Below are 23,127 nucleotides of genomic sequence, written 5' to 3'. Positions count from 1 at the left end.
TAAATGTATTCATCTAAATTTATTGACATTTTCTTTTTCTCTGTAATGTAACTTGCTGCGCTCATTGCCTACAAAAACAAAGCCTACAATGAACTAATCTCTGTGAGGAATATCCCTGTCTCAGATGCTACAGGTAACAGAATACGTTGTAGCATTCAGAATTAGCATCGAAGGATTCACTCCATGTTTCTAGAAAACAAATAATGCCTCTGGCGACACTTCGCGGTGGAGGCATAAAAATAAAACAAAAGAGTCTAATACAAACTGGTCAAACCATGCACAAAGAACTCACATGCTTCACTTCCAATATTTCGTGCTACTGTGTTCAGAGATTTCTATTACACTGCACACTGTTAGTCTGTTCAATCAAACCTTTCATACCGAAGTTTAATGGCCATCGGTGCAAGATGTCTAAGCATTACCTATCAAGTTTGATATAATATCATCCTTGCATCCATATTTTACTCTATCACCCTTCCTTTTGTCTAGGGCAGTGGCATTGCTGCGGGCTAGTGGGTTTGCCCATCTTATACTGCAGCCACTGTGTGAGGGAATTATTACTCTAAGGAAATACGTTTGGAAGTGTATGGTCATACACTCGCTTCAGTTGTATCTTAATGTCCATACCCTTGCTATCTTAATGCCTTGTAGTCAATTCCCCATAGAGAGTAAAAAAGGAGCTCACGTTTTCCTCGTTGACTAAGCAGTCGATGGCCTTGAGGGGGCAGAAGCTGTCGGAGGTCTGGTAGTGCTCCCCAGTGGACGGATTCCAGATCCAGAACTGATCCTCGCTCTCCTTGGACAGGACGTAGGCCGTGGGGCCCTCGGGAATTGCCCGGCCGAGGATCAACCACGCCTTCTTGTTCATATGCAGGAAGTAGTTGATGAGGAGGACCGCATGCTCCTCCTCGTCACCCTGCAACATCCGCAGGAATTGCTGTTGTCATTGGGGGAAAGAAGTTGCCATGGCAACATATGAAAAGTGCATCATTACAAAAGCCCAAGCTGCCACAGATATGTGTGAGCATGACATATGTGAAATCATTCTCATATCATAAACATCCCCAATGAAATCAGAACTGTTATGCTATAATGATGTCTTTGAATGAGACTTTCAGTATCATTCTTTGAATGACATCGATATGAATTATTCATCTTTTACTTTATCAAGACAGTCTTGACTGAACAGGAGGTAGAACAATCGATAGTAGAGCTCTTAAGCACAACATTTCTTCTTTTCTGGTATCTTCTACAATATAATCGTATGGGCTAAATTGTCAAGTGTAATAAGTCCACCATCAACAGAATTCAATAGTAATACTCTAAAATTTGACTATAAATATTCCATGCATTCTGCAGTCTTTAGAAGATTGCAGCTGCCAATTTCATCGTAAATGCATATTGTTTGTTACCATAGAAAGCATACGTTAATGGCTCAAACATCTGAACAGACAGAAGTCATGTGAGGCTGAGATTATTTTACCCGTTAGGCAGAAATATGACGAGTTGAAATGAAGAGACTACAACATAAAATTGTCCCCTGTGATCTCCACTCAGTTAATTTCAGTGCACTTACATCACACGTTGCCCAGATATTGCACACGCCTGGAAACATGACACTGTCCGAAACAGAAGGCACGAGGGAGACAAACCGAGCCACTCTCTCCTGCAAAAATACAATTTATCACAAAGGAAAACAAAAAGAAAGAAATATGGAATCAATCACATTAAATCATTGACTCTACTTACTGTGTGTAGAGGACACTAGATTATTCTCTACAATTATAATGTGATATGCAAAAATTAGCAGTTATCTCAAGATATAGTAATCTTTATATTGGAGAAAACATATCACTAAATTAAGTCCTGACAATTGTCAGGAACTTTGGAAAGATCATTTAAAAAAAATCTACATTGCAAGGATGTTAAAACAGAGAGTGATATGTTGCTGTTACAAAGTTAGTCTCCACTAAAAGCTTTTTAATTCATTAAAAAAAATGCACCTCATGACATGGGTCTAGGGCAATTACCCCCTGAGCAATTATCCCGGACCCTTCCTCCGACTCTTCCCCTGACCTTAAACCCTAATCCTAATCCTAATCCTAATCCTGAACCTAAATCTTACCCCAACCCAAACCCTAACCCTAAACCTAACCCTAATCATTACTCTAACTTATTACTAACCAGTATTTAGCTGGGGGTAATTGCCCTCTGGGTAATTACCCTAATACGCATGACATATCAAAATAAGGGCATCTTTCAAGCACTTTAAATAAGGAGTATATGAAAAGAAATATGACAATCATTGATGTATAGATTTGGACTCAGGAAATACATGTCAATGTGTAGTTTTCCAAGTATATCACAAGTGTGTATCGGTCAGGAAATGTTTGGGATTCTTTAGCTTTTTCACTACCAACAGGTTCACCGATATTCAAGCATACTGGGAGGAGACTAACCGATATTTTCCTCTGGCTGTCTCCTTCAAGGAGAACAGCTGGGGGAGCTAGAGCCTTGAAGTAGCGGGTGATGAAGACCGAGTTGCCATTCATGTCGATGACGGTGGACGTGATCTGCCTCTTTGGGAACTTCTTGGAGACCTGGAGCTGAAGCAGCTCGGCCTGGTTCAGAAGGGCGTCATCTTCAAGTGTCTCAAACTGAGGCAGAAATGGGGGGAAAGAAGGCAAGCAAGAGACAGACAGACAGACAGACAAACAAACAAACAGACAGACAGAGCAAGAAAGATGAGTTAAGAATATGATGACTTTTCTGGCGTGGTAGAATATCGGTAATATATTGTAGGTCTAAACATTTAAATCATGTTATATCATCAAGTGTACTGGGAGGCATCACCTCACCTTTCATTTTTCCATACATTTTCATAATTAGCGTTATCACCTGACTGGTGGACTGATGAATCTAAACAGTGACATGGACTCTCACAAACCACAGGATTAAAACCACGGTCTCTGCATCCCATAAAGAGGTTCACATGGTGTACTCTGCCAAGTTTGGGATTGCAACTGGAGTTGCCATCAAAGTGGGGACAGACACCTATACTTAGTTCATTTGGTACCAGGAGGGCAATATTGAGTGTAATTACATTCCAAAAGAGTCTTTTGTTGCTGGGGTGACATGATCTTGTATCTCAAATTTTGGTGAAAATCACTTTTTTTTACTACAGAATTGTCAGGTAATTTGTCTAGAGATGTCCTGTCCACAACTTAAAGGACACGTTCACCTTCATATACATGTGGATTGAGTGAAGGCAACAATGTTAGTAGAACACATCAGTGAAAGTTTGGGGAAAATCCGACAATCCGTTCAAAAGTTATGAATTTTTAAAATATCTGTGCAATTACTGCTGGAGGAGAAGACTACTACAGTGTATGATGTCACATGCGTACAACGATATAAGGAAAATAAAAAGAGAATTTCACAAAACTTGACTTTTTGAATAAAGTGAACATTTCCTCGACTTGTTACTGACTTATGTTAGGGGTAATATCATTCCCCCTGACTTCTGAAAGAGAGAAGTCGAGTTTTCTTTTATTATGTGAGAAAAGTGAGAATATCTTGAATTTTCTTTATACTTTCTTTATATAGTTGTACTCATATGACATCACAAGCTATAGTAGTCTTCTCATCCAGCCCTGACTGAGCAGAAACTTTAAGAATTCATAACTTTTGAACGGATTGTCCGATTTTCCTCAAACTCTCATTGATGTGTTCTACTAATATTGCTGCACTCACTTAACCTACATGTCTATGAAGGTGAACTTGTCCTTTAACTGTCTTACCCTGAAAAATGGAGCCATCACAGCATGTCAAAGGAAAGCTAATCCTATTTGATTTCAGCGTTGCTTTGGCTACCATGTTTTTCACTCTCCTGAACATTTGACACATTCGACATACAAGGTTTTCTCGGCCCCACAACACCTTTTACTTTTTTATCTGATAATTTGCAAATCACAGTTAGGAATAAATGCTATGACATGATACGACCAGACTCACTTTCTCTCTGAAGAACTCAGGGGCTGCAAGAGGAGGCTCTACAGTAATGAAGACTGACAGGAAGGTGGCATTGGCTGCGCCTCGACCAGCGCTCTCTCTGCTGCGCTCGTAGCCGAGGAGGGTTGAGGGCGCTTCAACGCGAATGGCACCGGACACCTGAAATGTGAAAATCAATCAATGTACTTTCCTGAGCATGTTTTGAACTGGATCTAATTTTAACCAATGGAAATCTGCAGTCATGTTGAGATGTGCCCATTTGATGAGGTGTTAAGGCAACATTACAGCAAGCAGATGTACAGTTTGTGTTCAGGAAGGCCCCTATGAATTCAATTTTTGATAGAAAATAGAATAAACCAAAAAATTTGACTTCCGAGTGGATAGGTTATTACAATGTGATTTATGAAGTCACAGGGTTTCTCAAGCAAAAACACACTCATTGAAGACTAGTATGATTGGATGCGTGGTGGACAGAACTAACCAGTATTCAAGTCACAAGGCTACCAAAGTGACATTTCTTCTTTTGATAAAGTACGTGTACATGTATGTCCATCCATCCTATGGCCAAAGAACCATTCAAATAGATAAAAAGGCAATGTACAGTGCACTTTCATTTGCGGAGCAAAATTGCAAGGAGCATTTGCTAACACTTGCTGTTATGTTCAATACCATAATCCACATCAGACACATTGCAAGGCTTGCAGAAGAAGGGTAGTTACTTTAACACACAGACCCAATGTTCCCTTTAAGCACTTTGGAGTCTACTGACCTTGCCCTGGAAGTAGATGGTGGAGAAAGGGATGCTGAGGCTGCCCAGCCAGCGCTTCTCCAGCCGCTGGTGGACATTGGTGCCGCGGTCACGGTCATCCTGCAGCATGTCGATCACCACCTCGTCAAAGAGGTTCATGTAGATCTGATCTCGCACCGTCTGCAGGTTGCTGGATGAGTAGTCGTTGTTTGGCGCCCTGAGGTGACAAAGAGATTTCAACGAAGAACTCTTACACAAACTGTATATCTCACAAAGCACCCAAAGAAGATAACGGATACTGTACCGCAAGAAGGTGAAATTAAAGAGAGTTTTGAGAACAGAAGGGATACAAAAATACTTAGTGGCTTGGACATACACAAACAGAAACTTTATAATTGTAGACCAGACAAGAAAGTAATTAACCAAACAGAAAATGACAAGCTGCTTTAATGTTATATCTTGAGTGACTTCACCGAAATAGTCACACATCTTTTCATATCATATCTTTCACAATAATCATTACGACTCCATAGCCGTATGTCATTGCACAATTGAATTCTACTTCACTGACAATGGCTGTGTATCTATCAAGACATAAGGTTTCCAGAGAGTTATGTCAGACTTACTTAAATGGAAGAGCGAGTTCCTCATTCCAGTTCGGATTAGCGCCCTCTGCGACACACGTCTGCTTCGTGGTTTGCTGGAATACGACCTCCACAAAGGGACGCACCTGGAAGATACAGACATACATTTGTAGATGTAGACCCGATGGACAAGTGAAAGCGTGAGAACAGGACCTTGTGTCATATCATAGGCATTTTGACAGAGACAAAAACAACATTCATGATCGATATCAAATGGGAACAGATGTGAAAGCAAGCTGCAAGTATGGTATGGGGGGATATGGACTGATATGCATCATAATGTCACTGTTGTGGTATAGATGCCATGTATATGTCAGGAGGTCAAAGTGTGGAATTATAGAACATCAGTGCTGCAAATTAATGAAGACAGAACATAGATTCCCTTGATTATTTGGGGTCATTCCATGATATTTGTTCCTTTCAGAACAGGTACTGACGCCCTCAACAAACCCTTCATGAAAACCTTATTGAGACAACAACAGCAAGATAAATTCAGTGAAACCCCGTTATAACGAGTTAGGTTATAACGAGGAACCCCGTTATAACGAGTTAGGTTATAACGAGGAACCTCTTATAACGAGATGATCGCGTCAGTCCTGTTTTCCTTTGCGTGTACACCTACGGCAGAACGAGTCGGTTATAACGAGTTTGGTTATAATGAGATTCCGGTTATAACGAGGACAATTTTGGTAAATCATGATAAAGAAAAACATAAGCAATTTGATCGGATATAACAAGGTCCCATTTCTTGACCAAATTGCCGTTTTCAAACACGCGACAAACGAAACATTGAAAACCGAATTCACGCTATCCACGTCTTTTCCCGTTTTGCAGAGAACCGTTCCTTCCAAGTTTTCTTCTTAATCACGCGATAAGACACAGGAATACCTTCAGATGTTCCTACTAAACATAATCATTCAATTTTCTTTTTCGCGAGAAACGCGTGCGTGATATGAGATCAGACCACAGCGCAACTAGAAAAAAAAAATAGATAAAACGCATTCAAAAACTTTTCATGTAGCGACAATTGTGACCAAAAATGGACAATTGGAATGCGTGCACCCTTTTCAATTTTAGTTCCGACTTCCAATTCTTTTGCTGGTTTTGAGCAAATATGAGTTTGGATGATTAAAGCCGAAATAATAAAATCATCGCCCCAATCCCGCCGGGTGACAGTAGCGTTAAAATAGTTGAGTAACGCATGTATGATGTTAACCTATCCTTAATCGATGTTCAGAAAAAGAAACAAACGCATTTATTAGTTTGAATAGATCTGGATTTGTTCATTATCATTTAACAAATGATAATTTGAATATGAGAGTGCCGCTAGGTATGATCAAAGCAGAAATAATTAGTGAAATCATCGCGATCCCGCCGGGTGACAGTAGAGTAAAAATAGTTGAAATTAATAACGCATTTTCAGCTACAATGTACTTAATCGATGTTCAGAAAAAGAAACAAACGCATGTATTAGTTTGAATAGATCTGGATTTGTTCATTATCATTTAACGAATGATAATTTAAATATGAGTGTGTATGATTAAAGCCGAAATAATTAATGAAATCATCGCGATCTCGCCAGGTGACAGTAGCATAAAAATAGTTGAATAACGCATGTTAACCTACTTAATCGGTGCTCGGAAAAAGAAACAAACGCATTCCAGTTCAAGAACGGATGTACAAAACGCGAAGAGATTTTCGGAAGAAAATAAAGATCGAACGCATTTTTAATCCCTTCGAGTGCAACGATCATACATTGTATAAAATTACAGCCAAATGATTCATGAAATTATCGAATTCCCGCTGGGCACCAACAGCGTAAAATACCTGGCAAGTTAGCGGTAAACAATGTGTAACGCACGTTTGTTTCTCTGAAATCATCGCGATCTCGCCAGGTGACAGTAGCGTAAAAAAAAAGTTGAATGACGCATGTTAACCTAAATCAGAAAAAGAAACAAACGCATTTATTAGTTTGAATAGATCTGGGTTTGTTCATTATCACAATTTTAACACTGCATTTCACAATGGTGAAATTTTTTTCTTTCTTTCAGAATGGTCTACCAGGTACAGATTTGCGTAAAAAGGATGACAACCTCCCACATTCAATCGTGTCGCATATTTTTCAAGAACGGTCGTACAAAACGCGAAGAGATTTTCGGAAGAAAATAAAGAACGCATTTTTAATCCATTTGGGCGCAACGATCATACATTGTACAAGATTACTGCCGAAATGATTCATGAAATCCTCGCATTCCCGCTGGGCACCAACAGCGTAAAAATACCTAGCAAGTTACGTTAAACAAGGCCTGTATGTTACTCTATATATTTGCGCTGGTGTTTAGAAAAAAAAGCTTAACAAACAAGAATTACAATAAAGAATTAACTTGTCATTTCAGCCCCTATTGTTTCGTCTAATCACAAATAATTTCCCTTCATTCTCTTAATAATAACGCTCAATAATTGGTGTAATAACAACGCAAAGGATATGTTCTTAAGTTTCATTGATGAGTATATGATGTCATGCTTACGTTTTTCTTTGTTTTTGATGCATACGGTTATAACGAGGTACCGGTTATAACGAGGTAATATCGCCGGTCCCACGGACCTCGTTATAACGGGGTTTCACTGTATCTGTGTTTCTATTTTCACCTCAATGGACCATCAGCCAATAGAGTGAGAAGCAGATGAATAAATTGTTCATGTAAACAGAATGGGACATTTAGAATGACCATGAAGTAGCTGGTCTTGTCATTCAAAAGGTATTTGATCAGATTTGCTAGTGCACAATACCCACACACACAAATGCCATACTGTAGTAGCAACATACAGATAAAGCAAATGTCTTGATATCAGAAGCCATTCTCTGTGACTAACCTCTGCAGACTGCTGCTCCCGACTGGTAGACCTGGAGAGAACAGTAAACACAAAAAGAGATTTTTCTGATTATATCCTGTATTAGATAAGCAGTTAATCACATCAAAGGGTTCATATTACAGTATATGAGCGAAGTAATTTCTCAATAATTCAGTAATTCGTTTCCATGGCTACACCATGAATATAGATCACAGGGATATGCTGAATGAAGATATAAATGAAAGGAAAGGATAGGGGTACAGAAGGTGAAGGAGAACCATCGAAGGACATCATGTGACCTTGGATGAAGTTCAGGATGATAAGGGGTGACACTCTAGTCTAAATCACAAACAGAAACCAATTCAAAGGAAGATTGTACCTTAGCATAAAATCTTACGAGAGAGTGAATTGTTGATTACAATGAATCTTTTCATACAATCTCTTTTAAATTACTTTTTTTTTTCTTCTTTGAATTTTTTATGATACATTTTGTCGCACACATGGTAGAATGTTGTTAACCCTATGCACACTCCCACGGCCTAGCAACAATCTGTCATGCACAGGGAAGCGTGTTAATGACAATCTGCCATGTGCACAATGATTTATGGTTCTTCCTAGGAATAGAAATGACAGATCTCTTTTTGATCAGAATCAGTAATGCTCTACACCGGGCTACTTGCTGTCATTTCACTTTCGTGATTACCAGAGGACTGTCCAAGGTGAGAACAGAGAGAGTGAGCTGACTTACTTTGAGTCTGTCACCCTCGTTGGAACCTCAAATGCCCTCTCGATGTTGATGAGGAGGTTGATGGACTGACCAGTCAGGTTCTGCGCTGTGACCGTTTTACGCTCTTTACGTTGGGGCTTGAGGGGGCGACGCGGCTCGGTCAGTTTGACCAATGTGGCTCCCAGAAGACTAGCAACAAGGAAAAGAATGGGGGGAAAGATTAAATATTTTACAGGGACACCAAACCCTACAGCGTCAAGTACATGTAGGTATCACTAAGCTCGCACTATTGATCACATTGTGCATGCAGCACTATCCAATCTTTACTCCTGGTCCTAGCCTTTGTGATTGATTCTATTCTGTTCAACAGAATGAAATGCTTCAATTCATTGAATCTGCACAAAATCAGATAAAAGAAATTACAAAAACTGCACTGTCAATTAAAGAATCATGTACAAAATTAGCAATTAAGAGGCTTGTTAAAAGTCTAAAATTGAAACAATTATACTTTGTACATAAACTACTGTACAAGAGGTTTGAGAATGTTTTGTTATTCCAACTTATGAATTATAATGAATTCTGAATATTGAAATATGAAATATCACTTTACTTCCCTCAAATATTTCCACAATCTGATTAAAGAAAGGATATAAAAAGCAAATCCTGAAACGTAAGTTTACAACATTAACGACAACAAAAACAGCACCAAAACACAGTAATGTGGTTTCTGGGGCTACAAAATGTAAATCAGTTAAGTGTTGATTCCCATGACATCATGCACTTTTCATATTTCTTTGTCTCACCTGACATCAGGCACCAAGCTTTCATTCACGACATCCTGGAGAGTGTAGCGATGCTGGGCTGCCCGGTACCTCTGGATCACTCTCTTCCGTACCTATGACGATGACGAAAGAGATATATTAAAACTCATGAAGCAATGCTTTAATAGTCTCCACTACTTTTTAACCTCTAATCCTATCTGGATGATCATCATAGAATGCTAGTGGCACTGTATCTAAAAAGGTCACCATGATAATGAACGACTTGACTTTGTATCTAATATGTTCATGCTCTTTCATGACATTTAAAGTTTAGTCTATTGGACTTTTTTTCTAATGTCTCTGTTTCCACATGATCAGGTGAAATTTACAAATTAATTGAAGTCCTTATGCCCATCCTTTTCAAATGGCACAATATGCTGAGTGGAATTTGATTAGTGACTGTTGCCAGCTGTCTGGGATGAATCATAAAGGGTTGGCATCATTTGCCCATTTTCTGGTGCGAGTCCGTGTGTGTGTGTGTGTGGGGGGGGGGGGGGGGGGGGGGTCAGACCACTTCACGAAGGTTGCTACCCTGCTCTAATAGTGGTGAAGTTAAGTGGGATCTTGTGTGTCTATGTGTTGTGACTGTCTCATGCACAGAACCTCTTCCTTTTCTCCTATTTGAGGCCAGAGAATTTTGTCTTTACTAGTGTGGAAGGCTCAGAGACACACAACACTGCTATAAAAGCCAGACCCACTGGCATTTACATTCAAGCCACTCAATTGCAAGGCAGATTAGTTCCTGACTGAGCCACTTTGCCAACCTAAATTACAAGAGAAAGTGCTGAGTGGGACAGAAACACTTGTGAGTTCAGATTCATCTATAAACAAAATGCAACATCTCTGCAGTGTCTGCAACAGCAACTTTTTGTAGCATCAGTCAATCAGGAAGAGGCACTATTGTAATTTCTATGACCCTTGCCATTACAGCAAGAGTTGGCATCAGAGCAACTTTCTATGAAATGGAACCCTGAAGAGAGTGGTCCCTCCTGACCACCTTGAGTCACCAACCACAACAAACCAGACTAATCACAGTTAATTTATATCTCACTTTAAAGGGTGTGTACAGTTCTGGTTGAGGTGAGGATTGAGCTTTTAACGTTTTGCGAGATATTCAGAAACCACTCTATGAGATGTCAAAGAGCATACAATTCTAAGGGGTATCAAAAATTTATTTGATGAAAATCACTTTTGAAATGGCCGAGATATCCAAAAACATTATGAAACAAAGAGATCCTAATAAAAGGTGTGGCCTGTCATCTTTTATTATTATCACTTTGGGGGATATCTCAGCCATTTGAAAACCAATTTCCATCAAATAAACGCTAAATCCTTCTTAAAATTACATGCTCTTTCACATTTCATAAGTGGTTTCTCATTATCTCACTTTAATAGGAATGTTCAAAACATGAATCCCCACCTCAACCAGTACTGTACAGTCCCTTTAATCCCTGGCTTCAGCTAGAACCAAACCCATCATTTGTAGACCCGCCAGTGCCTGCTTGTACCCAAATCAACTGATGCATTAACAATGACAATGATTGTGAGAAAGAGGTTTGCTGTGATATCATATGTAAGGACTGAATGCACATAGGCCTGAATTCACAAAGTTAGTTTAAATTAAGACCATGAACTAAAATAAGTGAGAAATAGGTGTAACTTTGACATGCCCGTATCAACGTTACTGAGGGTCTGTTGGCATACACAATCTGTCAATCGTATTTACCCACAAGAAATTTGCATAGACCATATAAATTGTAAATCAAAACCACTTTGTGAACTTGGGCCATATAGTTCCTGCAAACCTCTCTTCCTCATTTACATCACCATACAAGACTTTGATTGTTGTTTCATCTTGCATTATTTTCTCACCTGTGCCAGGAATTTGGCCACCTCAATCCTCCTCTTGTCCATGTCTTCTCCCACAATGCCTTGGTCCTCTTCTTTCAGCTTCTTCTCGTAAGCCTGCATCGAGAATTTTGCAGGATAGAATCAGATGTTTGTTACAGACCTTCACTGAAAAAATTACCTGGTAAAAACATTTTGATATCAGGGGATGAGAACTCAACCTTAGATTTCATAGAGGGATATTCCGTTCATAAGGGACCATATACCCAACTGAAGGCAGCATACGTATATGGATAACACCTCATCATATTGGTCAGAGGTACGTGCATAATAAAGAAAAAAATCTTTTCCTGCCTGACATGCCTCTTCAACTCTTCAAGAATGCATTCATCAAAGATGCACTCACTTCATACAGACTTCCAGTGAGCACATCTTGGGATGATAGTGGTAAATTAAGCTCTAGATTTGCGATGCAAATGGTAAGCTTTAGATTTGCGATGCAAATGCTAAGAGGATGCAAACGCTATTCGAAGATGACGCAGCCTTCCAGGATGGAGAATGAAAACGGCTGTCTCACGTACGTGCAGACCACCATTTTTTGTTTAATATCGTAGTCTCGGAATTCATGTCGCAGATCCTATACTCGCTGTTCTTGCCAAGCAGAGAGACATCAGCTAATCACCTTATTGTGCATTAAGAGACTTGACAAGGCAGTATGGTTATTAGAAGCTACATGTACATGTGCTGTAATTAACCAACACAAACTGCGTACTGCTGCCTAAAACACATCAGGACTGAAACGGTTGGAACAAAACAAAGGGGATTCAAAGCTTTAGGGCATATGGCAAGAGCTTGAACATAAAGTGGACAAAAAAAAACCAACAAGCATAAATGAGCAGGATGACACTGAGGTGAGGCTGAAATAAAAAGTGTCAGAAGAGACAAGAGACTAGAAAAGGTGACAACACATTAAAGGACAAGTTCACCTTCATAGACATGTGGATGGAGTGAATGCAACAATGATAGTAGAACTCATCAGTGAAAGTTTGGGGGAAATCGGGCAATCTGTTCAAAAATTATAAATATTTAAAGTATTTGCACAGTCACTGCTGGATGAGAAGGCTACTACAGCATATGATGTCACATGCGTACAACGATATAAGGAAAATATAAAAAGAATTTCACAAAATTTTACTTTTTGAAAAAAGTGCATGTTTCCTTGACTTGTCACCGACATATGTTAAGGGAAATATGAATCCCCCTGACTTCTGAAAGAGGCAAGTCAAGCTTTTTTTTATTATGCGAGAAAAGTGATAATATGATGAATTTTCTTTGTTTTCTTTTTATCGTTGTAAACATACAGTGTAGGACATCACAAGCTGTAGTAGCCTTCTCATCCAGCAGTGATTGATCAGAAACTTCACAAATTCATAACTTTTGAATGGATTGTCCCATTTTCCTCAAACTCTCACTGATGTCTTCTAATAATATTGCTGCATTCACTCAATCCACACGTTTATAAAGGTGGACTTGTCCTTTAACATGAAACACACACACAAATTAGAACAAAACCAGAATGAAAGTAAGAGAAAAAGCAAGTGACCTGGAAGAATGTCTCGGGGATCTCCTTCTCGACGGCAGGAACCATCTTGTAGTTGCGGAATTCGTCCACCTCCTTCTCCCTCAGCTGTAGGAGGCGGAACCGGCGGTTGGTCTCCAGCTCCTCGTCAGCCACAAAGTCAAACTCCTTCTGCAGCTGCTCCAGCCGGAAGTACTCCTTAATGCTCTCCTCCCCCTTGTCACTCTGGGGGGTGGGGGACAAGAAAGGGGTCAGAACAGTCCTCTCACCTTCCAGAATGAAAACACCTATTAACATTCAGCGGGATTCGGTTATTGCAGCTGTTTCGTCTCCACAATACAGCAATTTACGATGCATGCACACACATCCCCTTTATAATTATGACAAGGGTGAATTTTGAAAAAAAAATAATCCAGCAGGGCGTGCTGTTTTGGGCAATGAGATTTGGCTGCTGTAATTCAAAACTAGATTGCTTCTGCTACAATTAAGATAAAAGACATTCAGACAAATTCACTCTTTACAATGCTGACAAATGAGGCAACATGATGATAATATGGCTGTTTACATCACTGTCCACTATAATGTTTATCAAATCAGTGAAAATAAATCTGATCTTCTCAGTCCACATTTGTTGCCAGTATTTCACATTACACTTGTACCTGATTTATGCAGAACTCTACAAGCCAGTATCCATAGGTGAAATATGAGGGAGAGAATAGGACATTTATTTCCATTTTGTGAGTTTTCTTTTTTCTATTAAACCATCGCGGAGGTCTTGAATATGTAACAACTATTGAAATTTTATGTCATTTATGGTAATGACACAACATATGCAAAAGAAATATAAAGTATTGAGCAACTAAGACCAGGAGTGGCAAGTATGGTGCATAATACAAAAGACAAAGCAAAACTACACCAATGACAGGAAAATAATTAAATCAATATTATCACAACCTCAAGGCCCTCTGGAATGGCTTGAAATATGTAATTAAGGATATGTAAAATTACATTCCTGTTGTAGAATCACAGTTCATTTCTTCAAAGCATGCTACATATAACAAAAGTGAGGGTAAAAGGTGAACAGGAGCAGCAGATCACACCTTTATCATCTGTATGAGGAAGGAGTTGGCAGGATCGTTGGGGTCCAGTCTCGCTTCGAGCAGCCACTTCACTAGCTTCTTATCGTCGATGATCCCCGTGGCTCCGATGGCTGCCAGGGCATCCACCTGTTTCATGGAGCTGGATGATGCGAGAGTGATAGAGGAGTGATGATAATGGTGGTGGTGAGAAAGAGGAGGAGGAGGAGGAGGAGAAAGAGGAAGATGATGGTGATGATGATGGTGAGGAGGAGGATGGCATTGGTGATGGTGATGATGATGGTAAAGATAAGATGATCATGGTGGTGATGGTGATGATGATGATGATTATGAGGGGGAGGAGGAGGATGGTGGTAGTGATGATGATGTGATGATAACAAGGAGGAGGAAGAGGATAATAGTGGTGACGATGATAATGAGCAATAAAGAGATAGTGATAGTAAAATGCATGACATAGATGAGACATGAGACAGTCGCTTCTCATCACAAGATGTGAGGGCCATTTACGAGAGTACATTTTCCCGATGCCATGATGCTAAAAGTGCTTTACACCATTCCCCCCCCCCCCCCCCAATTACTGGAGTAAAAGCCTCATGCAAAGTGCATCTAGTCCATTCCCTGGGAAGCATTCTAGTGGAGCTGCCACTTTTGGGCTCACATGCTGACTCTAATCGCATTAAGCTTTCTATGTACCAGGTACACATTTTAATGAAACTGGATTAAGTCCAAAATAGTGGATAAAGTGTCACGCCCATGTACGAAATTACTGTGACAGGGTTTGAACCATAACCTCTTTGAGCAATAAAAAAATTCTTGGAAGTATTGCTGGCTATGCATCCACAAATTAATGTGATACACTGCATCAGTTTCTCATCTCATTTTTCTAAGATAAAGGTTATAAATTATTATGCAGTCAACACCTACAACTTTTTTTACAACTACAATAATATTTTTGTCACTGAACAGAGTTGCAACATCTCTTTTTAGCAGGGTATAACAATGTTTAACTCCACTTGAAGACATTGTTTAGTAATGAAAGATGACCCCTGAAATTCTGCTTTGATAGCTACTTGTTGTATGTTCTGAAACCAATGAATATGGATTATTAAATTTTAAATACTTCTTGTATCACATTGTGTCACAATCCCCTCCTTGTTGGACTACAGTGGACTTTTTTGACTTACATAATAGCCAAGTTTGGGGAGGAAATAATTGCATGCTAAACATCAGTGGATCGGAAAGTCACAACACAATGCCTGAGAACACAGACGGCTATTATAATGTATACCTGAGGGCATTGTTGCCAGTGGGAAGGGCCGGTGGGATGAGGGGTGCCCCGTCCTCAGACAGGCCCCAGGCCACACTAGCGTAGAGACGGCCCGACGTCAACAGGTTGAAAGTCTGCATATCATCTCCCTCACCAATGACGACGGCATTACCTGCACAGTCAAGATTGAAGTGCTTTTTTTTTTAGTTTATAGTTAGCTCAGAATATCAAACCAGACATTTGCATAGCAAAGTTTCAAGGGCAAAGTTTCTATCATTCAAACAGACAGCTAGTTGCATTCTAGCATTTAAGGACGTTCCTCAGTTGAGTTTGTGCGCATCCCAGCTGCGGAGGTGTCAGTGACGTAACAAAGAGTGTAGAAGCGCACGCACGAGTGATGAGCTGAGCTAGCTGAGCTGAGCAGCTGCTAGTAGATCGAGCTAGAGTGTGGTATGTGTACATACGGATACCCGACAGCTCCCCACCGCGGCCGCGCCGGGCAGCCGCGCTGGGCGGCCTCGCTCGGCTCGCGTGCCGACTGTACACGTTACAATCTGTACATACCACGCAAAGTTCAGCGGTCCAAGCCGCATATACATGGTCATTGTAGCACAACACTGATTGACGGAATCGCGAAGCTTGGAAGTGGAACAGAGCTGTTTCCATTTTCAATCCATAGATCTGTTTTGTGACATGAAGTTCATTATCCGGTCATCAACATGATAAAGTCGAGTGCTAAGGTACCAAGGGCCTATAGGCCCTAGTCGGGGTCTAAGGCTCACTAGTCTATTGGACTAGGTGTTAAAACAACAACAACAACAACAACAACAAAACAAGCATATGACACATTAGGTCTAGCAGCTAAAACAATCTGAGTGTCTCTGTTAAAATCTAAATTAGATCTAAACTTGTCATTACTAGCAATACAAAATATTGGGGTTTTTTTAATTTTTGGTTACAAAATACAAGGTCACGAAAGTGTTATCAAACAAGACTATTCATCACTTTCACCATTCATATATTATTTTTTTATTACCAAATCTGGTGTAACAAAAGGAGAATCAATTTTTTTCGTGGGGGGGGGGGGGGGGGGGGGTTCTCCATAGCTTACAACACGCACTTTACCAACCACTGCAACAACCAACACATGCAATCTACAATCAACATCATTGTATTAAGATTTGTTTTTCATTTGGAGGACCGTCAGACTAATGCTAAAACTTCCATTTCCTTATATTTATTCTTCTTCCTCCATTATCACTTTTTGTACATGGTTACAGCAAGTGGGTAAAACAAACGAACAAACAAACAAACAAAGCAAACAAACAAGCGTGCATATCAATAATATGGAGTTTTCCACGCTTGCATCCACATAATATCATTATGGCTGTGGAAGGGAAATGATAACAAAAATGCACATGGACCTTTCTTTCTGAATATTTTTCACCATATCACTGCAATTGTGACATGTTTTTTTGTTTGTTTGTGTGTGTTTTTTTTTTAAAGAAAATGGGGTTTCGAGTGAACCGCATGAGATTCATGCATCCTAGCAGGGTATATCCCTGCATTGGTTCCTGACCAGATTTGGGGTCTTACGATGATTTCCGTCGCAAGGAGGCTCTCCTAGCACTAAAACGAGCACATGAACCCCCCATTTTTTATAATTCTTCTGCATTAAGTAACCCTTCTTCTACAATTTGATAAAGTTTCGTAAAATTGACATGGGTTTTGAATGTACAGCATGACATTCACGAACCCCACCTATAATCAGGACACCCACGAGAGGTTTATAACGAGATTTTGGGGTCCGGTGAGGTGATTTCTATCATCTGGGGATGCTGCCAGCACAAAAATAAGGACATGAACCCCCACTTTTTATTGTTTTTCTGGAATTAGTAAGCCTTCTTCTATAATTTGGCAAAGTTTCGTGAAAATGACATGGGTTTTGAATGAACAGCTAGCATAGGTTTTATGAACCCACTTGTCAGGGTATCCCTGCATAGGTTCTTGACCAGATTTACGATGATATATGTCGCATGGGGGCGCTGCTAGCACAAAAACGAGCACATGAACCCCAACTTTCAATTATTTTTCTGGAATTAGTAAGCCTTCGTCTACAATTTGGTCAAGTTTGGTGAAATTGACATGGGTTTTGAATGTACAGCATGAGATTTATGAACCCACCCTGTTATAGGGCGACTTTGGATAAGTTCCTAACCAGATGTTGGGGTCGTACTATAGTATATGTCGCATGAGGGCGCTGCTAGCACAAAAACGAGCACATGAACCCCCACTTTTAATTATTTTTCTGGAATAAGTAAGTCTTCTTCTACAATTTGGTGAAGTTTCGTGAAATTGACATGGGTTTTGAATGTACGGCATGAGATTTATGAACCCACCCTGTCAGGGCGACCCTCATGTTCCTGACCAGATTTGGGGGTCTTACGTTGGTATATGTCGCATGGGGGCGCTGCTAGCACAAAAACGAGCACATGAACCCCCACTTTTCATGGTTTTTCTGGAATAATTAAGCCTTTTTCTACAATTTGGTGCAGTTTCGTGAAATTGACATGGGTTTTGAATGTACAGCATGAGATTTATGAACCCACCCTGTTATAGGGCGACTTTGGATAAGTTCCTAACCAGATGTTGGGGTCGTACTATAGTATATGTCGCATGAGGGCGCTGCTAGCACAAAAACGAGCACATGAACCCCCACTTTTAATTATTTTTCTGGAATAAGTAAGTCTTCTTCTACAATTTGGTGAAGTTTCGTGAAATTGACATGGGTTTTGAATGTACGGCATGAGATTTATGAACCCACCCTGTCAGGGCGACCCTCATGTTCCTGACCAGATTTGGGGGTCTTACGTTGGTATATGTCGCATGGGGGCGCTGCTAGCACAAAAACGAGCACATGAACCCCCACTTTTCATGGTTTTTCTGGAATAATTAAGCCTTTTTCTACAATTTGGTGCAGTTTCGTGAAAATGACATGGGTTTTGAATGTACAGCATGAGATTTATGAACCCACCCTGCCAGGGCGTCCATGCATAGGTTCCTGACCAGATTTTGGGGTCGTACTATATATGTCGCATGGGGGTGCTGCTAGCACAAAAACGAGCACATGAACCCCCATTTTTGATTGTTTTTCTGGTATTAGTGAGCCTTTTTCTACAATTTGGTCAATTTTCATGAATTTGACATGGGTTTTGAATGTACAGCATAAGTTTTATGAACCCACCCTGTCAGGGCTTCCCTGCATAGGTTCCTGACCAGATTTTGGGGACTTACGATGATATATGTCGCATAGGGGCGCTGCTAGCACAAAAACGAGCACATGAACCCCCACTTTTGATTGTTTTTCTGGAATAAGTAAGCCTCTGTCTACAATTTGGCAGAGTTTCGTGAAATTGACATGGGTTTTGAATGTACAGCATAAGTTTTATGAACGTTGTCCTTTTGCTCACCCCTAACAGAAAACGTCGATGAGAAGGATTTGAGAGATTTCGGTGTTTTCTGCCGCGTGAGGGCGCTGCTTGCTGAAGAATGAGAGTGTAAACCCTAACTTTAAAACCTTTTCCTCGTTTTGGGTATACCCTGTTCTGCAATTCTTGCAAATTTGGAGAAAATAACGTGGATTTTGAAAGAATTATGGGGATTTACGTTTGTCATTGCAGATTTTGTTGCCAATCATGGTCTTGATCATGACTGTAACGCTATCATTTTGGTACAGGACGGCAGATTAGTCATATTCTTCAAAGTCCCGTAGAAGAAAAACAAGCAAATGAACCTATGGTTTTATTTACATATTTGGGCTTCGGATGGGTCAAAGTTACGGTATGGAAAGTTTCAAGAAAATGACATGGATTTCCTTTAACTGAGGAACGTCCTTAAGCAGAGTTCAATTGTGATTATCCAAGGGCCTTATGTCTTCCTAAATCTGGTTCTTTGCAAGTCAAGAGTCCCGCAACTAGTGGCATGCACACTATCTTTAAATATGATGATGCTTAGAACACATTAATTTTCCTGAAAGAGTATTTTATGCATATTTATAAAATGCTTTCTCTTATCTCCTCACCCCAGATTTCATGGGGAATGGCCAAATCAAGAGGAAATGTGTAAACAAAACAGACAGGTTTTGCATGAATAGCAAAAAAGAATAGCAAAAATGTATCTCCCATGAGAATTTAATGCACATTTATTTTTTCCATTCATCTCTTTTCAAATAAATTTCTTAGAGATGTACCAAGTAGTCAGCCACACAAACAGCTTTCACCAAACAGTTTGAGGTCACTCAACTCACCGCTGCCTACGGCGCTGTGGTCAAAGGTCACCTTCAGGTCACTGCTGAATTCGTACTGCTCTACGCTGACCTTGTCGGTGGTCATCTGGGTGTCCGGTGCATTCAGGTAGATGTTGGCCATGTGGGTGTTGTTCAGGACACCAGCCTCAAACAGCTGGGAGAAGATGTTAGAAGCAAACACGATCAGCATCCAGATGTGGTCATATCCATCTATGCCAGAAATCCTAAACACTGCCATTTACAATTGTACATGCAGCTCTTTTCTGAAAGGACACTGTACTACTAGACTTTTATCACTTGAACACTTTAACACCATTCTTCCATACAAATCCCATTCTCCCTTACGACTGTCCCTGTCTCCTATCCTCCTCCTTCCTTCAATTTCAAATTGTGTAAATGGCAACTTGTTGTTTACAACATACCATTACCACATCTTTGTTGTTACCTAATGTTTGTATGCCAAAAAAGTTTTTTATTTTCGCCTCTGTGCATATGTGTGCTTGCTTGTTTGTTTATCTGTCAGCATTATTACTCAAAAAGTTTTAAATGAAATTTGATTTTCATTTGATTTTTTTTTTTAACAGATAAATTAAGTCAAAAGGAACAGGGGATAATTATTTGGAGGTGATCATGAATCCGATCCAAATCCAGGTTGTTGTTTATTTCCAGGATGCATTTACAGCATGATTGACCGTACGGCCTCGGCACAGCTTCACACGCTCTAAGTGCCTTTGGTTTATTCTGTGACAATTGATATCAAATTTCTGTGAGTGAGTCATATCAGAAGCTCTGCATCAAGTTCTCATACCTGAATTTTGATGCTTTCTGGCCAGGTCACAATCTGGACGTTGAAGATGCTCCCAAAGTGAACGGTGAAATCAGATGACAATGACCTGGGAATAGTGAGAGGAAATGGGACCATGATGGACAAAGCTCAAAAGAAGAAGTTCTAGAACTAAGAGTACACGGAGCACTGTTTGCTGATACTGTTAAAGGGGAAACTTTCATGCAATTACTTATTACCTCCACCAAGGAAGGACGTTATGTTTTCATCGGTGTTGGTTTGTTTGTCTGTTTGCAAAATAACTCAAAAAATGTGCATGGATTTGAATGAAACTTGCAGGAAAAGTTGACAACAACACAAGGAACAGATAATCAAATTTTGGTAGTGATATTATTATCATTATTATTATTACCATTATCACCATCATCATCATCACTATTATCATCATTATCATTATTATTATCATTATTTTCTTGGGGGGAGGGGTGCTGTGCCAATTTCAGTGAATATTAGCTGATTGTGATTTCGCAAATGAGAGTATTTTTGTACATAATGTGAAAATATCTGTTTGTTATCACTTTCAAGATAGTCCTGTGGAAAGTGAATCAAACAATGACTTAGAAACATGACAAACACATAATTGTTTTGTGTAAGAGCTCATTTTCACATGTACGGTGCAAGTCCACTGTATGAAATAATTTACTTTGTGGTTGTCCTGGAAACCTCCTTCTCATTAATGAGAACTTTGACGAAGCAGCGATAGCGTTGCAAATCGTTGCGCCGTGCCTGCTCCGGCCGCGAGCAGTCCTTGGTTGGGGTGATGACGGCTGAGTTACTCATCTCTACATGTAGTTCTGGCTCTCCTGAAAAACAACAAAGAAACAATCACAGCATGATGGCCAATTTGCGATTTCATAGACTGCATGTTTTGTACACATGTCTGTTGGCTTGGTTACTTCTCTAGTAATAAAACTTTCATGTACATTAAGCGGAAAAACAGCGTATGACTGTGTTCTCAAATTTTTTACAGCTTTATACCATCATCTCTGCCATCACTTTTCACGTATTCATGAAGGAGACATACATATGTCAATATCAGTCTATCAAAATAATAAAATACCACTCCATAAACGTTGGAATTACATCCCTCATTTAATGCCACACAGACACAAAATTTGCAAGCAAGATCATAAACCCTTAGTATTCTGAACTCCGTAACAGATGCATCTCTTTTCATTATAAATACACATTATACAATATATATTATCAAAATAGCCATATCAATCACACTAGGTACTTTGTACGGTGACAATTCAGCATTTCAATCAGTTAAGTTCAGTCAATGTAGTTTGGAAAGTATTAATACAACATTTGCTTTTCGAATATCACATCATCACACCATACATAAAACTAATAAACAAATAAACAAACAAACAAACAAACAAACAAACAAACAAACAAACAAACAAAGAGACACTGGGATCCAGACCTGGTTTGCGTCTAATCTTCTTCAGCTTCTCGCTGATCTGCTGAGTGACCTCATCCTCCTGGAAGCCGTGGACCGGCTTGGTTGGTTTTGGCGTCTCCTCCATCAAGTCTTCCTCCTCATTCTCCCCGTCCTGGCCCGCATCGGTCAGGTTCTCCCTCGAACCGCTCTCAGACTTCTTCCTCTTTTTCTTCTTCAGCTTGGCCTGTCAGGCAAACAGTGGATTGTGGTAACCATCTTTGGGCCACATCTTTAATATAATGGGATGTACTAGGACAGCAGAGGTTTTACAGAATCTTGCATGCAAGAAGATTACCAATCCTAGCATTCTAAACTCTATTAAAAGATATGTACCTTTTTTGTGATAAAAACAAAAAGAGCCATCATAGATGCTAGGTAGATAAAATGTACTATGATGGATAGTGCTGCCTCAACATTGCCCATCTTCTGAACTGGTAGAAGGAAGGTTTGAAAACCTACCTGCCACAATTTGTGGCAAGCTTACACAATGTTAAAATTTCTTTGCACTTGTCCATTGTGGTTTCCAGAATCTAAAAGCGTGTATTATGACAATACCTTACACAATACGACACGAGAGTTACAGGAACCAATGGATCAACATTGTTTTATATCATATTCTCATTGTACTGTGATAGATCCCAACACCCTGCTTCGGGAAATGTTTAGACAGTGGGACAATGATTAGTAACTGTATTGCTGATAATCCTGTCTAGTCATGCATGACCTCATACATGAAAAAGAAATTAAGTATCCCAATGGTGTGCCTGTACATCAGATAGTATGTACTGGTCCCTCTTCATCTGAATACTGTATAAACTGGTTTCGTTTTGTGGATTTTTGTTTTGTTTTGTTTTTGCGAGGGTTTAATTTTTGCAAATTTCATGAATCACTCTTGGACTGCGAATTTAACCAAATGCAAAAATACAATGTATCTC

The 23,127-nt window shown here is 39.8% G+C and overlaps 1 protein-coding gene across 1 annotated transcript in view; it reads right to left on the bottom strand.

Annotated features, from left to right (window-relative positions):
- Positions 1-23,127, bottom strand: part of LOC139732413 (coiled-coil and C2 domain-containing protein 2A-like) — a 45,367-nt gene that overhangs the window by 4,076 nt on the left and 18,164 nt on the right. The window contains exons 16-32 of the mRNA XM_071643280.1: positions 22,175-22,364; positions 21,389-21,548; positions 20,710-20,794; positions 19,902-20,055; positions 15,617-15,767; positions 14,332-14,470; positions 13,256-13,456; positions 11,677-11,769; positions 9,787-9,878; positions 9,005-9,172; positions 8,278-8,308; positions 5,386-5,489; positions 4,781-4,976; positions 4,015-4,170; positions 2,460-2,657; positions 1,577-1,666; positions 686-937 (exon numbers count right to left, since the gene is read on the bottom strand). Of these exons, the coding sequence (XP_071499381.1) occupies positions 686-937; positions 1,577-1,666; positions 2,460-2,657; positions 4,015-4,170; positions 4,781-4,976; positions 5,386-5,489; positions 8,278-8,308; positions 9,005-9,172; positions 9,787-9,878; positions 11,677-11,769; positions 13,256-13,456; positions 14,332-14,470; positions 15,617-15,767; positions 19,902-20,055; positions 20,710-20,794; positions 21,389-21,548; positions 22,175-22,364 (2,460 nt within the window). The remainder of the gene's footprint in view (positions 1-685; positions 938-1,576; positions 1,667-2,459; positions 2,658-4,014; positions 4,171-4,780; positions 4,977-5,385; positions 5,490-8,277; positions 8,309-9,004; positions 9,173-9,786; positions 9,879-11,676; positions 11,770-13,255; positions 13,457-14,331; positions 14,471-15,616; positions 15,768-19,901; positions 20,056-20,709; positions 20,795-21,388; positions 21,549-22,174; positions 22,365-23,127) is intronic.

This window comes from Diadema antillarum, unplaced genomic scaffold (assembly GCF_040938485.1).
Source record: "Diadema antillarum isolate AM-2024a unplaced genomic scaffold, OU_Dant_1.0 scf00000024, whole genome shotgun sequence".
NCBI lineage: Eukaryota > Metazoa > Echinodermata > Echinoidea > Diadematoida > Diadematidae > Diadema > Diadema antillarum.
The sequence above is the reverse complement of the archived record's forward strand: the minus strand, read 5'-3'. Positions and strand labels throughout refer to the sequence as shown.